The sequence below is a fragment of the Manis javanica genome, chromosome 2 (assembly GCF_040802235.1).
Source record: "Manis javanica isolate MJ-LG chromosome 2, MJ_LKY, whole genome shotgun sequence".
NCBI lineage: Eukaryota > Metazoa > Chordata > Mammalia > Pholidota > Manidae > Manis > Manis javanica.
In genome coordinates, this window is record NC_133157.1 from 183,383,904 (window position 1) to 183,401,173 (window position 17,270).

The 17,270-nt window shown below is 36.9% G+C and overlaps 1 protein-coding gene across 4 annotated transcripts in view; it reads right to left on the reverse strand.

Annotated features, from left to right (window-relative positions):
• The window catches only part of STK3 (serine/threonine kinase 3), a 362,105-nt gene that overhangs the window by 285,012 nt on the left and 59,823 nt on the right, over positions 1-17,270 (reverse strand). For 3 of the 4 annotated variants that reach the window (XM_036995747.2, XM_036995746.2, XM_073229876.1), the window contains exons 3-4: positions 16,062-16,190; positions 5,277-5,391 (exon numbers count right to left, since the gene is read on the reverse strand). In XM_036995747.2, the coding sequence (XP_036851642.1) occupies positions 5,277-5,391; positions 16,062-16,190 (244 nt within the window). Of the gene's footprint in view, positions 1-5,276; positions 5,392-7,982; positions 8,090-16,061; positions 16,192-17,270 lie in introns of those variants that run through there. The other variant, XM_036995748.2, reaches the window with a different exon arrangement.

The following is a 17,270-nucleotide window of genomic DNA, read 5'->3' on the forward strand; positions in this document are numbered from 1 at the left end:
TTGAGGCGGGGATTTATGGCTGTTTGGGGAGGGGCCTGAGGGTCCGCCGCAGCCGTGAAGGCCTGAGGCGGGGAGAGTTCCCTCCTCATCCCCGAGCGTCAGGGCCTTGCCGGACGATCACGGTCAATGGCACTGCGATAGCTCGGGGAAGAGTGGCCCACCCCGGGGAAATTTTGCTTAAAAACTTTCAGCACTGATGGAAGGGATGGTGAATGCGTTTGACTGTTGGAGGAGGGGCCTGAGCATCTGCCGCAGCCGTAAAGGCTTGAGGCGGGGATTTATGGCTTTTGGAGGAGGGGCCTGAGGGTTCGCCGCAGCCGTAAAGGCCTGAGGCGGGGAGCGTTCCCTCCTCATCCCCGAGCGTCAGGGCCTTGCCGGACGATCACGGACGGTCAATGGCACTGCGATAGTTCGGGGAAGAGTGGCCCACTCCGGGGGGAAAACTTACCTAAAGGCCATAGAGGAGTGGTGAGTGTGATGAGCCAGCGCCGGAAAAAGAGGACAAGGGCAAGCTGCTGCTGGTGTCGGGGGAAGGCGGGGCCCAGTTGGGGTGTCCCGTCTCCCGGGTTTCGGCACCAATGAAAGGAAAGGAGCGACACATAGCAGCAATTCACTGGAGAGTTCCGCTTTATTAGGGAAAGGTGCTGGGTTATATAGGAGGGGGCATGAATTGATTGAGGTGTCACTTCTACGGGGCTGGTGGCTGTTGGCTAGGTGCTGGGATTGGGAGGGAGGCGAGAGGTGATTGGGCTTCAGGTGGCGCCGGCGGAAACTGAGGACCCCGAAGAGAAGCCGGAAGTTTGCCATCTTACTGGTGGGGACCCTTCAGTAGGGTTGTTTTATAATCACAGGATAAATAGCCAAGGAATCGATCTGATTCCAGTTCAACAAAAATTTATCAAAGGTTTGCTAGCTGTTCCAGGCACTTGTAATATTTCCAAGATCAATATATAAAAATTCTGCCCTCGCTTTACAGTAGGGTAAGCAACTCCAACTTCAACTACTGATCTAAACACTGAAAGATGACTAATTAAATGTTATTCTCAAGTACAGAATACACATAGGTTTCACTATATTTAAAAAGATAATTTAAAATAATATAAAAATGGTCAGTTACTAAGTATGATACCAAGATGTCAGCACTGTTTGATCACAGAAATCAGGAATTCAACTCAAAGATACTTATTTATAGATCCCTTAATACTTATAAACATAAAGAATACATGAATATTAACTAAATGGTGACATTCATTCATAATGCAACCAGAAGACTCAGAGAAATTTTAATCACCCACTGGAATACAGGAGAGTTTCACTTTCATCCTACCTCTCCTACCTCAACCATGAATTACCAGTTACCATTCATTATCAGTTCAAATACTAACTCTGGGACCTACCTCATGTTAAGCAGGAGTACTTCAAAGACATAATCCCAATGCTTTGCTACTCAGCCTCAGTTTCAATCACTGATGTATGCTAATTAACCCCTAAACCTAATTCTATGCCTTCATCTTTACCTAGATGTATCCCAATGAAAAAGTACAGGTTCCTTCTTAAATATCCATGCTGACAATCAGATAATTAGTTTTCACTTTTAAAATGAAGTGCCCAAATAACTATCAGCAAACTGTCAGACAATTCTGCAAACTGGTAAGAAAAAGGCCAACAGCAACAATTAAAAAAAAAAGCAAAGGACAGGCACAAAAAAGAAATAAAACAGCCAATACACAAAGTCTACCTAGTAGTCAAAATATGTGAAATAATAACAGTAGTAAAATTATAATAATAATGGCAGCTAGAACTTACCATGCTCTTTCTTTGTGTAAGAGTGAATATGCAATAAAGACTCACCTAATTAATCAACCAATTACCAAACAGATAATAAATCACCTGGAAAAAGGGGGAAAGTTTCAAAGAGGAGGTGATATTTGAGCTGGTCCTTCATGAATGCAAATTTATTAGGCAAAGACTAGGGGGTAGGGAAACTGAAAGGTGGGGGAGAGGATGAGGCAATAGCATTGTGGGGAAAAAGGAACTTGCTGACCAGGATTCTTGCCTGGCCTTAATAGCACCCATTGCATATATAATAAAAGGATGTTTGCACATTTATGGGATGTTTACCAGAGACAGAGCCCCCTGGTCAGTCAGGGGAGTGCAGGACCTGACAGGGGTGGACAGGAAACACCCATTCTCTCCTCTCCTCAGTCCCTGGTACATAATGGGTCAGGTGACTGCCAGTCACCAGGACCTGCCCACAGATTTCCTCCCAGAGCATGGGAGTAGGGGGCTGGGCACTGCCAGGTGGTACAGAGAGAGCTGTGGAGCCACACTGCTCCTGGAGAAGTAAGCTTGACCATGAGAGCAGGGAGCCTGGAGGGTGGGGAGAGAGGAGAGACAGAGATCTACTGCCTAGAGGATTAAGCTCCTGCTGGGGAGCAGAACCTGTATCATCTGGCCTGGGGAGCACAATCAAGCCAGCTGCATGCACTGGGTTGCCTGTGACCATCCTGAGAATAAACATGGTAACTAACTCTTTACTCCCAACTTTTTGCCCTTGCCTTTCTTTGGTCTCATGGAATTCACAGCAAACTTGCCCCAGGCAGGGAACCCCCTCTTCCCCAAGCTATAGCATACAACAAAACAAAAAAGAATCCAGTTTTTATTTTAGGAACCAGTTCTTCATGTGAAGTTGTAGTCAAAAGTGCAGAATAAAAAGTGGTAAGTTATCAAATTGTACAAATAGGCATGAGGTAAGATGTAAACAGTGTTACACTTCAGGCTAAAAAGATTGAACTTAAATGTTTTTTTAAAGATACTTAATCAGATTTGTTTTTTCCTTTGCCTTTAAAATGTGCCAAGGAAACATTTGATCAAAACCAGATAGCAATGTAGAAATCAGTAACAGTTCATTCCTAATAAGAATTCTTTCAAAGACAAGCATAATTCTACAAAAAGTATACTAGGTGGTTTTCCAAGAGTCATTCCTCATATAACAAGTAAAAAATTTAAAAGGAAACTGCCAACCTAGAATTCTTTATCCCACAAACATCATTTAAAATGAAGTGAAATAATATTTTCTTACCAAAAACACAAAAAGCAAAAAACCAAGCTCTTATCACCGTCATATCCACACATAAGGAAACACTAAAGGATACTGTTCCTCAGGCAACCAAAAAATGTAGAAAAGAACAGAGTAATAAAAAGCATAAATATAAACAGTGACAATATAAAAGAGTAATAAAAATGCCTTGTGCTATTTAAAATGTTAAATAATTTATAATGTTTTATAGAATATATTCTATATAATACATCATTTATTAATAAATTAATAAACTGAACAACAAAGCACCAACAAAAAACAAGAGCATATACACCCTAAGAAAAAGTTCCTATTCTCTTAGGAAAAGACTGGTGTTCTGTGACCACGAAAAGTAACTACTAGAGTGAGTTTTAATAGATCAAGGACAACTGTTTTACTCAGCACATTTTTGAAAACCAGCCAATCAGTAACAGCCATGCCTCTGAAATTCAGACAGTCAAGGTTATTACTCCAGTAAACATTCCTATAAAATCATCACATACTTATAATGTCCAGGCATTTTTAAAAGGGGAGGGAATACATATCCTTATATGTCACATATCCTTCCTTATATTGCTAACTTTCACAATAGTACTCTTTTCAGATAACAAAATAAAAGATACAAATATTCCTGAGTTTAACAGGAGCTGTTATCAAGGCAACACCCAGAGACAATAAACCTACAGTTCCTGACCCATCTCACGCAGCTCTGAGATCTTTTTCATATCTGGGAATGAAACTCTTCCATGCCATCCTGGCCCAAGAGTAACTGTTCTCGGAGAATAACAATTAGACTATTTCAAATGTATGACTCCCCAACACATTCAGTGGATTCTGTCTTTTAAAAAGTATGAGAATGGTATAAAATCTTTCCTTTAATAACTGGTGAAGGAGATTCCTGAAGATAATAATCCTACCATATCCTTCCTTTTCAACTATAGCACACCATCAGAATTTGTAATTAATGCAACAAGAAATAAAGTACTTGGATCAAATACTTCCTATCTGCTCAAAATGGTAACATTAACATTTAAATTCAAGAAATACATTTTATATTTCACACATTTTTATTTCATATTTTCATATTTCTGCTTGGTAATTTTAAATACCAAATGCACTGAGTATAGCTCTAAAATGATTTTAAAACATTTCTCTAATTGGACTATAATTATTTTTAATTAGAGCATTGTTCTGAGACTCAAGAGTCATCTGATTTACATAAAAGCTAGTTAAGCACCATAGAAATTCTAAACCATCTAATTAAAATATCACAAATCACTTAATTCATTCTGTTAAAACAACCTCTGTTCACTTCCTTTAAAAGGAACCCTATTTCTTTATTTCTCTAACAGAAAAAAAATTAGTAGGATAAACAACATACTTCTCCAATCAAACTTTAAAATGATTCTGGTTAACCACAAATTGATTGAAGTTGTTATGTCTTTTTCTGAATGTATTTTACTGAAATATGTCTGACAACATATAATGTCATGTAGTGGTAACTGGGTCACTGTTCTTCAGAATTACAAATTATTTTACTATTATTCTTATTCATTCACAAATAAAAAGGTCACTTTCGTCCTTATAAATTATCCAAGTAAACTAAATGCACTGCTAGCCTAAAGTAAACAATTTGTAAATAGCTCTTTTACTTAGGGTTAAAAACCATAAAAAGTTATTATTAAATAATACATTTCACTAAGCTGAATTCACCAAAAAAAAGATTATGATCTAGCTCTATCACTTTTATACATCCTAATGATACTTGGAAAATTAAGCCAAAAATTGTTTTCCAATTATTTTTAAAAATTCAGAAACATGAAACTTCAACTGTTTACCAGCCATAGAAACAAGATAAATATCATGAGTAGTATGAACCTTAAGTAAAATTCTAGCCATAATTTATTGAGCTCACATTAATAAGGAACAGACACACTGATTCAAATGAAGAAGCATACCATGGTGGTTTCTCAGTGATTTACCAAAAATTATCTTAATAATTAAAAAGTAGTAACTCCTAAATCTGCCATACAAAGCTATGTGGCTAGTTCTCACATCTCATACTAGATCCCTTTACAGCATAAAACCTTTTCTTTTTGCATTCTAATATTTTTTTGGTAAGAAAATACTCCCTAATCAGATTCTAAAATATGAATCTTTAGAAATGAGATTAGCAAAACAATGCAAAAATACTTACTGTCTTGTTTCGTAATCTAATTATGTCTGAGACAGAGCCAGCTCCACAATACTCCATAACAATCCAGAGGTCTGTGTTCTTAAAGTAACTGCCATAGTACTTTACGACATATGGGCTAAAGAAAAAATACAATTAAACTTAGTTAATTCCCAAAGAAAATTACTTCTTAATCCCAATACCAAAGTATTTTCATCATTTCATAATGTTCCATAGAGTAAACTTAATGAGTAAACTTTTATTGCACATTGAGTTGTCTATATGAAGGGCTCACCAACTGTGTCTAATTAGGCTTTAATTCATGGATGAAATTTGACAGGATTACAAACCAGAAGAGGCCTAAATGTTTTGAGTGATTCCCAAGAAAATACGGATTTGTTTTGGCAAAAGATTTACTACTTAACATAAGGAACAAATGAAAAGTATTTTCCCTTAACTAAAGTATTTTAAATACACATCTTCTGAAAGATTTTGCATTCAGTCAAATATTAACACTCAACTTAAAAATACTCAACATTTCAAAAAAGCATAAAAAATGTTTTTCAATCTTCTTTTATTTTGGCCTTTAAAATTCTGAAGAAAAATAACTACAATGTCTTTGGCTTTTAACTCAGATAATTTAAAAAATTAACGATTTAAAATATTTCTCAACTGAGGTTTTATGTCTTTCTAAGCAAAATAAACTATGTTTATAGTCAAGCTGCTTTTAGGAAACAGAGAGGGCCATCGCCATTAATATTTAACAAGGGTATGCTATAAACACTTACATACACAAAACATCCTGCCCAACTCAAAGCAGCAGTATATCCATACTCACAGAATACATAAAAAGATAAAAAAAAAGAAAAAAAATACAAAGTAACATAAACCAAGTAGTTGAGTAGATAGCTTAAACACTACAAGAGCGCAAAAGAAGAAGTAACAGTGGGAGAGCCATCAGAAAGAACTGTGTAGAAAGGGTGGAACTTGAATTATGAAAAAAAGATTAAAACTTTGAAATGGGGGTGAAGAAGAAATATAAGAACATGCTAGAAAAGAGAAAGGCCATAAGCAAAGGCACAAAAATAGAAAGGGAAAAAAACAAGAATGGCTGTTTAGGGGACAACTTGTTCAATAGATATACTTCTTGTCTAGTAGTAGCCCTCATGAAAAGTGGAGTCAGTCTAAAATAAATAATATACAGGTATCGAATAAGCAAAAAATGACAACAAAAAAATGTTGTTTGGGAAAGTATATAAAGACCACATAAAGAGACTGTGGATAAAATGAAGGTTCCTGTGGTCAGGATTCTCACTTGGCCCTGGTTGGCTAGCTCACTACACAGTGTGGGCAATACATTGCTATTGACTCTATATAAAGAGCTCCGCCCAGGGCTCTGGGTAACATGGTGGCACCACTGCAAGGCGGCAGAAGAGCAGAGCAGAGGCTGGAGTGGTAGCAGCGCCGAGGGCAGAGGACCAGAGGACGGCTGTGCAGGACAACTGTGCAGGCAGAGAGGCTCAGAGGACGGCAATGTGGGCAGAGGGGCCCAAGAGGCAGAGACCGGCTTGCTGCATGCCTACTCACTCTGAGTGAACGGGATTTTAGTGATTGACCTGCCACCATGGAAATAAAGTTGGGTATAACCCTTTCAACGCAAGAGCATTTTACTGTCATTTCTGTGGTCACGCTGCATCCATAGCAAACTTGCCCGGGGCTGAAACCCATTGGCAAGACAGAGACAAAAAAGAAGAGGCTAAAAAGACAATCAGGGAAGACTTCTCACAGCAGAGCTTTTACAATTTTAGCTAAATCTTGAAATCAAGGGTAGAGCAGATTAGTTGGAGTTTAAGGGCTTGAACTAAAAAGGCAGCGACAGGGCTAGAATTCAATTCTGTTTTACCCCTACTGCTTGTTACTTCTTGCACACACTTGCTTCCCAACTGATCTCTTTGTCATAATTTTCTCCCGCATTCTAATCTATGCTCCATACAATTGACAAGGTTCTCTTCTTTAAAAGTAAAGCAAAATAAGCTGATCATATTGTTCTCCCAGTTTTTGTTAAAACTCCAATGGTTCTCCAATACCAGAAGGAAAAAGTCTTAACTGTTTCATATCACACATAGAGGGTCTTTCAAAGTCTCTCTACTTAACATTTCTCATTACTCTCTATCTCACCTTAAATTTGCAGACATACTCAACTTTTCTAGGTGCTAGGAATATTAGGAATTCTTATATGTTCACAGAAACAATTTAAGAACAGTGTTTGTTTACAAACATTTGAAAATAACCTACAGGCCCAGAACTTCAATTTATGGGAAACTTAAAAAACTTTCTTTACATATACTTCTTGGGATGTAAGTGCCTGTGTAGAAATCTTTTCAGGGAGTACTGCTCTTACACCTGGCTGTGTATCACAACCACCTGTGACCCACGCCCCATACCTTTGAGGTTCTAACTCAGTGGGTCTGTTAAAAGCTCTATTGGTGACTTTTATATGTAAACCCACAGTTAAACTTCACTCCAAAAGAGAGATTTCATATCCTTCAAAGAACTTCCTTAAATATTTTCTCATTCAAAATTTTGAAAGGTGTTAAGTAGCAGTGAGCTCAGGTTTATGTTCACTCAAAAGCACATAGAAAATGAGTATTTTATCATACAATATATAATAAGCAATCACCTATTCTAAGGGTAGGATTGCCAGCTCTTACAAAAATTGGGGATTCTTACCTGGGCAGCTACCTGAAAAGGCAGTTTTATCTCTCTTTAGGGGTGAGGCAAGAGAATGCCTTTGGGAAAAGGTAAAATTTCCTTCAGAAAATACTTCATGGTCTATTCTAAAACACAATCAAGTAGACAAATCAATTTCAACAGTTCTATACCACAAGACATGGCCTTAATAATTTTAAACAAAAAAAGCACTTAAGCAGGCAGACCTAAACAGTTGCATTAAGGACACACTCCCAAATATAGTTTCTATCATTCACTCAACATTTCTTCATTGACCCTCTACTTAAGCAGGCCCTAGACCAGATGTTTATTCAATACACATTGGTCAACAAGACAGACACAATTCTGGGTCTCATCTAGCACAAATGAGCATAAAAGCATATGTATTAGAGAAGTGAGCCCACAAATAAATAAAATTACTAACTAGTAAGAAGAGAAGGAGGACTACTATGAGATAAACTGGCTGACTTAATTTGCATTCATCATTTCTGCAAATAAAATTATTCCTAGTTCATATGAAAGAATGGAATAACATCCAAATTCCATGGTAGCCCCTGGCTTGGAAAGCACAGGAGTATGTGAAAAAACTTTGAAAGCAGACACAGGTGAGATTTAACAAGAACATATCCTCCCTCCATTGACTGGCTGTGGATTACCAATTAGATTTGGAGAAGAAAGAAAGCTTAAACCCCAAGGTTTATATATAACAATGGCCTACTATTGGTCATCTTCTGATATCTTCTATTTATACCTTTATTATTTTAAAACACTTACAACATCTTGTAATTACTTTATCACTGACTTTTGTCTGCCTCCCCTAGAAGAAAAGAAGCTCCATGAATGAGGATCGGTGCCAATCTTTCCATTTTATCCTTAGTACCTCCCTTCTGATATGCACAAACAAAAGCAATGAGTAAGTGAACAAATGAACAATCACAGAAAAATCAACAGAAGGGACCTATTTAAGGCCTCCTCAGTGTAATAACATTTAAGATAAGATTCAAAGGTTGGCCAGAAGTTAACCAGATAAAGAGCGTCCATGCACCAAGAACTGTCTGTGCAAAGGCCCTGAGGAAACAGTAAACCATCTTCCAGGAGTTGAAAGATCAGTGCCTAAAATACAGTGAGTGAAGAATAACGTAGAACACAATGTAGTTTCAGATGGAGGCAGGAGCCTGATAACAAAGGGCCTCAAAACCAAGATAAAGACATTGGGCTTATTAGATATGCAAGAAAAGAATCGTAATCAGAAGAATAACATGATATAATTTATACTTTTAAGATTCCTCTAGCTGCTGCATCAAAGCTAGATAATAGGAAAGCAAATACGGTAAACCAATTAGAAGGTTACCTTAGTCATATATACATGCAACAGATTGTATTAAGCATCTCTTCTGATCTTCTGTATTTGTGATGCTGTACCTGGGACCTCCTGACAATGCTACCACTGTCCCTCTCAGGGTTAGCTAATTCCTAGAGAAAGCACCTGTACTGAATGCACCAATCAAAAGACACAAAGTCAGAGAATGGATAAAAAAGCAAGACCCATATATATGCTGCTTACAAGAGACTCACCTCAAAACCAAAAACATGCACAGATTAAAAGTCAAGGAATGGAGAAAGATATTTCATGCAAAAAGAGAGAAAAAAGCAGGTGTTGCAATACTAGTATCAGACAATATAGACTTCAAAACAAAGAAAGTAACAAGAGATAAAGAAGGACATTACATAATGATAAAGGGCTCAGTCCAACAAGAGGATATAACCATTATAAACATATATGCACCCAATACAGGAGCACCAACATATGTGAAACAAATACTATCAGAATTAAAGGAGGAAACAGAATGAAATGCATTCATTTTGGGAGACTTTAACATACCACTCACTCCAAAGGATAGATCCGCCAGACAGAAAATAAGTAAGGACACAGAGGTACTGAACAACACACTAGAACAGATGGACCTAATAGACATCTATAGAACTCTACATCCAAAACCAACAGGATACACAGTCTTCTCAAGTGCACATGGAACATTCTCCAGAATAGACCACATACTAGGCCACAAAAAGAGCCTCAGTAAATTCTAAAAGACTGAAATCCTACCAACCAACTTTTCAGACCACAAAGGTATAAAAATAGAAATAAATTGTACAAAAAAAGCAAAAAGGCTCACAAACACATGGAGGCTTAACGACACGCTCCTAAATAATCAATGGATCAACGACCAAATTAAAATGGAGATCCAGCAATATATGGAAACAAATGACAACAACAACACAAAGCCCCAACTTCTGTGGGACGCAGCAAAAGCAGTCTTAAGAGTAAAGTATATACCAATCCAGGCATACTTAAAGAAGGAAGAACAATCCCAAATGAATAGTCTAATGTCACAATTATCAAATTTGAAAAAGAACAAATGAGGCCTAAAGTCAGCAGAAGGAGGGACATAATAAAGATCAGAGAAGAAATAAATAAAATTGAGAAGAATAAAACAATAGAAAAAAATCAGTGAAACCAAGAGCTGGTTCTTTGAGAAAATAAACAAAACAGATGAGCCTCTAGCCAGACTTATTAAGAGAAAAAGAGAATCAACAAACATCAACAGAATCAGAAATGAGAAAGGAAAAATCACGATGGACCCCACAGAAACACAAAGAATTATTAGAGAATACTATGAAAACCTATATGCTAACAAGCTGGAAAACTTGGGAGAAATGGACAACTTCCTAGAAAAATACAACCTTCCAAGACTGACCAAGGAAGAAACACAAAATCTAAACAAACCAATTAGCAGCAAAGAAATTGAAGTGGTAATCAAAAAAATACCCAAGAAAAAAAACCCCAGGCCAGATGGATTTACCTCGGAATTTTATCAGACATACAGAGAAGACCTAATACCCATACTCCGTAAAGTTTTACAAAAAACAGAAGAGGAAGGAATACTCGTAAACCCATTCTATGAAGCCAACATCACCCTAATACCAAAACCAGGCAAAGACCCCACCAAAAAACAAAACTACAGACCAATATCCCTGATGAACGTAGATGCAAAAATACTCAACAAAATATTAGCAAACTGAATTCAAAAATACATCAAAAGGATCATACACCATGACCAAGTGGGATTCATCCCATGGATGCAAGGATGGTACAACATTCGAAAATCCATCAACATCATCCACCACATCAACAAAAAGGACAAAAATCACATGATCATCCCCATAGATGCTGAAAAAGCATTCAACAGAATTCAACATCCATTCATGATAAAAACTCTCAACAAAATGGGCACAGAGGGCAAGTACGTCAACATAATAAAGGCTATATATGATAAACCCACAGCTAACATCATACTGAACAGCGAGAGGCTGAAAGCTTTTCCTCTGAGATCGAGAATAAGACAGGGATGCACACTCTCCCCACTGTTATTCAATGTAGTACTGAAGGTCCTAGCCACAGCAATTAGACAAAACAAAGAAATACAAGGAATCCAGACTGGTAAAGAAGAAGTCAAACTGTACCTGTTTGTAGATGACATGATACTGTACATAAAAAACCCTAAATACTCCACTCCAAAACTACTAGAACTAATATCGGAATTCAGCAAAGTTGCAGGATACAAAATTAACACACAGAAATCTGTGGCTTTCCTATACACTAACAATGAACTAATAGAAAGAGAAATTAGGAAAACAATTCCATTCACAATAGCATCAAAAACAATAAAATACCTAGGAATAAAGCTAACCAAGGAAGTGAAAGACCTATACCTTGAAACTACAAGACACTCTTGAGAAATTAAAGAGGACACTAACAAATGGAAACTTATCCCATGCTCCTGGCAAGGAAAAACTAATATCGTCAAAATGGCCATCCTGCCCAAAGCAATATATAGATTCGATGCAACCCCTATCAAATTACCAACAGCATTCTTCAACGAACTGGAACAAATAGTTCAAAAATTTATATGGAAACACCAAAGACCCCGAATAGCCAAAGCAATCCTGAGAAGGAAGAATAAAGTGGGAGAGGGGATCTCACTCCCCAACTTCAAGCTCTCCTACAAAGCCACAGTAATCAAGACAATTTCATACTGGCACAAGAACAGAGCCACAGACCAATGGAGCAGAATAGAGACTCCAAACATTAACCCAAACATATATGGCCAATTAATATACGATAAAGGAGCCATGGACATACAATGGGGAAATGACAGTCTCTTCAACAGATGGTGCTGGCAAAACTGGAGAGCTACATGTAAGAGAATGAAACTGGATCACTGTCTAACCCCATACACAAAAGTAAATTCAAAATGGATCAAAGACCTGAATATAAGTCATGAAACCATAAAACTCTTAGAAAAAAACGTAGGCAAAAATCTCATGGACATAAACATGAGTGACTTCTTCATGAACATATCTCCCTGGGCAAGGGAAACAAAAGCAAAAATGAACAAGTGGGACTAAATCAAGCTGAAAAGCTTCTGTACAGCAAAGGACACATCAATAGAACAAAAAGGTATCCCACAGTATGAGAGAATTTATTCATAAATGACAGATCCAATAAAGGATTGACATCCAAAATATATAAAGAGCTCACACACCTCAACAAACAAAAAGCAAATAATCCAATTAAAAAATGGGCAGAGGAGCTGAACAGACAGTTCCCTAAAGAAGAAATTCAGATGGCCAACAGACACATGAAAAGATGCTCCACATCGCTTGCCATCAGAGAAATGCAAATTAAAACCACAATGAGATATCACCTCACACCAGTAAGGACCGCCATCATCGAAAAGACAAACAACAACAAATGTTGGCTAGGTTGTGGAGAAAGGGGAACCCTCCTACACTGTTGGTGGGAATGTAAATTAGTTCAACCACTGTGGAAAGCAGTATGGAGGTTCCTCAGAATGCTCAAAATAGAAATACCATTTGACCCAGGAATTTCACTTCTAGGAATTTACCCTAAGAATGCAGTACTCCAGTTTGAAAAAGACAGATGCACCCCTATGTTTATCACTGTACTATTTACAATAGCCAAGATATGGAAGCAAACTAAATGTCCATCAGTAGATGAATGGATAAAAAAGATGTAGTACATATACACAATGGAATATTACTCAGCCATAAGAAAAAAACAGATCCTACCATTTGCAACAACATGGATGGAGCTAGAGGGTATTATGCTCAGTGAAATAAGCCAGGCGGAGAAAGACAAGTACCAAATGATTTCATTCATGTGTGGAGTATAAGGACAAAAGAAAAACTGAAGGAACAAAACAGCAGCAGAATCACAGAACCCAAGAATGGACTAACAGTTACCAAAGGGAAAGGGACTGGGGATGATGGGTGGGAAGGGAGGGATAAGGCAGGGAAAAAGAAAGGGGGCATTACGATTAGCATGTATAATGGGGGGGGCACGGGGAGGGCTGTGCAACACAGAGAAGACAAGTAGTGATTTTACAGCATCTTACTACGCTGATGGACAGTGACTGTGAAGGGGTATGTGGGGGGGACTTGGTGAATGGGCGAGCCTAGTAAACATAATGTTCTTCATGTAATTGTAGATAAATGACACCAAAATTTTTTTTAAAAATTTTTAATTTTTTTTAATTTAAAAATTTAAAAAGAAAAAAAAATCTCTAGGTCTCATTTTCTCTACCTGTAAAATAGCTCTTAAACATGCTTTAGCACCAGAAGCCGTTTCCTTACATAAAATTGTAGAATAAGCCCTAATACAGAGAAAGGATAAAAGCAATCACTAAATTTCTCATTCTGCTCAATTCTTCACTATCTGAGGAAAATAACCCTAGAAGCACCTCCTTTGAGCAGAGTACATTTGAAAAACTCTAAACAAACAGACCCTTCAGAGGTCTAGTTCAGCATTAACATTCTATGATTTACACATTCACCAAATATTTATTAAGTGTCTTTTCTGGGCCAAGCACTGGACTAGACACAGAAGATTCCACAATAAACAACACAGTTGGGCTCCCTCAAATATTTATGCCAAATGCAGTATTAAACATATGTTTAACATTCACTAAAAAGAACAAAAAAAATTAGAACACCCTCTGGTCTCTTTTTAAAGTGTAGAAAGCAAGACAATTTGCCAAATGGCCAAATCACTAGAAAGACTTATGAAAATACTTCAGTTTCAGAAATGTAAATCTCATTTTCTCTAACCATAATTCCACTGTTTTATGTGGCAATTTCTCAATTTGTACTATTTTCTTCCAAAATCATTTTTATGCCAATTTCTCAACATATTTACATTAGTACTAGTATTTAGTAGCTAAAACATAAAGCTTGTTCCCTTCATTTCCTAGTTCATTTTTCACTTGCCTAGTGAAAAATAAGGATCTTTCTAGGATCTTTCAACCAAATTTTTTGATGCCTCACTATTTCATATGTACAATATGAATTTGAAAGTGGAATATAAAAGGAAGGAACCACTTTTTAATCAACATTTGTTTCACTATTTATTTCATTCAACAAATACTTGAGAAGTATCTACTACGTACAAAGCATTTGCAATAAAGTGGCAGAGAATTTCTAGAATTTTCATCACAGTTTCTTCCCCTTTTGTTCTTTACTTCTCTTCCTCTTCAGTAGTTTAAAGTACAAAACCAGAACAAGGATCTGATTCCCTCAACTTACATAATGCTCTTCCCAGACACCTTTTACATACCATATCCATTCACATTCATTCAACCAAAACAGTGCTAGTCATTGTAATGTGTGCTAACAAATATGATTCCTTCTCTCAAGCCATGAAGAGAAGGATAAAGATAGTAGGGACATTTCAAAAGAAGAATCTACGAGATCTATTGTCATCAGAAGTATCAGAAAAAGAAACAAAGAGGATTCTCAGTTTTGCTGTTGAAAAACTAAGTAGATGATGATGCCATCAGCAGAACAGGAATTTAAAGGCTTGTTGCAACAATTAAAAATTAAACACCAATTACAAATCTGGTTTTAGAATGTTAAATGTGAAATTCTTCTTTCCTTCCTCTTGCCTATGGAATGTAGACAGAAGCCTGGAGCTGGAGCAACCCTCAGATAACCATGAGATAATAAGTTTGGGGACAAAGGTCACATAGTAGGAATGGCACAGTAGAAGAAAAAAAGCCTGAGACAGTTGTCACTTTGTTTCTGTGATGCCAGCCCTACTGGCAGTAAGTAGGCCCTCTTGTAAAGGGAGAATAAAAATCCCTCTTTGATTAAGTAACTAGAGGTTAAACATAGTCCTAATTTATACACTCTGCATCCCTGACCAGCTACTTTATAGGGCATATAAGACCATTCATGATCAGCTCATTTACCTATCCAAAGTCATTTGACACCAATCTCTCATATTTTCCATTCCAGTAATTCTAAACCTTGTCAGAACAGCACATACCCATGAGCTGTTTTTCACCTCTCTCTATTTACAATTCTCTCTACTCCCTCCCATCCCTCCATTTCTTCACCAAATTAACTCTTCCTCAGCATTCCAGACTTCCTGACTCCTGGCTGAGATAAGTTCTCACACCACCCATGCACCAGTCATTATAGTAACTGTGTTGTATTATAGCTCTATATGCTTAAGTATCTGTCTTCCCAACTAGATTACCAGCCCCTCCAGAAGGAAAACAGTATCTTAGTTCTGTTGATATTCCTAAATCCTGGCACAGTACCTGGTCCACTGGGGATGCTCAGTAAATGTTTGTTGAAAGAATCAGAGTTACATAAAACATAGCTATTTTAATTAGTAAAAACATTTTACATAAAAAGACTGTTAAATGACACTCCTTATCAAAAAGTAATTTTCACCCATAAATCTGTCCTTAAAAATAGGTAAACTGCTTAAGTATTTTCTATCACCACATGTAGCATTATAACATCATTTCTACTTTAGAGCCCTGAGTCCTAAAGGTAACCATACAGAGCTATCCTCCACTTGCTTTAAGGATTAGTCTCACTTTTGATGGTAAGTCAGAAAAGAAAACTAAATAGATGACCAAAGAACACATTTTATCATTAGCAACACATCAAAATAAAGGTAAGCAAAGAAACAAAATCTCTTCATACCTGTCACATTGCTGCATTATGGAAATTTCTTTGATTATTTCCTGAAGATCTGACTCAACGGGTACTTGTTTAATTGCCACAACTTGACCAGATTCTTTATGTATTGCTTTAAATACACTTCCATAAGACCTAAAAGATAGCAAGACATTTATTTCCTTTCAAACATCGTAAGTATTTGAGAAAAAGTTTTGTGAGTTTTTGCATGTCTTGTAGTCTTTTCTATTAAAACACTATTTAATGGTGACAAAAGAAATTAGAAAAGCAAATTATACCTTAGCTTTAGTGCTTCAATTACAGACTTAAAATTTATTTAAAATATCAAGTTAATATGTAAATATTTGCTATTTTTCTTATAAATGAAACAGACTTACAGTTTACCAATTCAAAGAAATGGTAAGAAACTAAGAAGATATAAAGGAAATTGGAAGACTGAAATATAGATTAAAAACAGCCAAAGTCTCCAGTTAGGAGAAAACACTGATCTCCGATAAGCAAAATCATCCCCAGAATATTACAGTCCCACTTCTCTTTGGACTGCGTAAAAGCAACTGAAACCCTCAGCTGAGACCACATGACAACCAGAGTTAGAGGGGCAGGGACTCTGGTCCCTCCTAAGTCATCCTGAGTCAACTCAAACATTCCTTTCACTCTCTTCTTCTCCCCAATGGCAGGACCACACACTCACAAGGAAATAAAATGAGTAATAGGACCTAATGGCCAATTGCCCAAAAACTGTCTCCACTACAACCCTTGAAACTCTGCCAATTAAATATTTACGTGTTTTAAAGAACAAAGACAATGAGAGAGGAACGCCATTTGTACTTTGGTATGAATTAGAAGACTAGGTAAAAACTGCTACCACTGACTAAGTTCTTATTATAAACCAAGTATTATGCTTGATGTTTTACATGCATTATTAAACTCTATCTTTTCAACTCTGAAGTAAAATACTATTATCACCACTTTAACAATGAGGAAACAGATTCATTTTGGTAACCATCAAGGCCCGGATTCAAACATATTCTAACTCCAAAGATCATATTCTTCTCACTACATCATTTCTACAGAAGAGAAGGAAGAGCATGCCATTAGAAGACATGGGAATGTTTCCTAATATTAGTAAGCTATACAGAATCATTTTCAAATTTACAATCTTTTAAAATAAGTTAAGAAGTGAAAAATAAGTGATAAAACAGCTACTTTAACAAA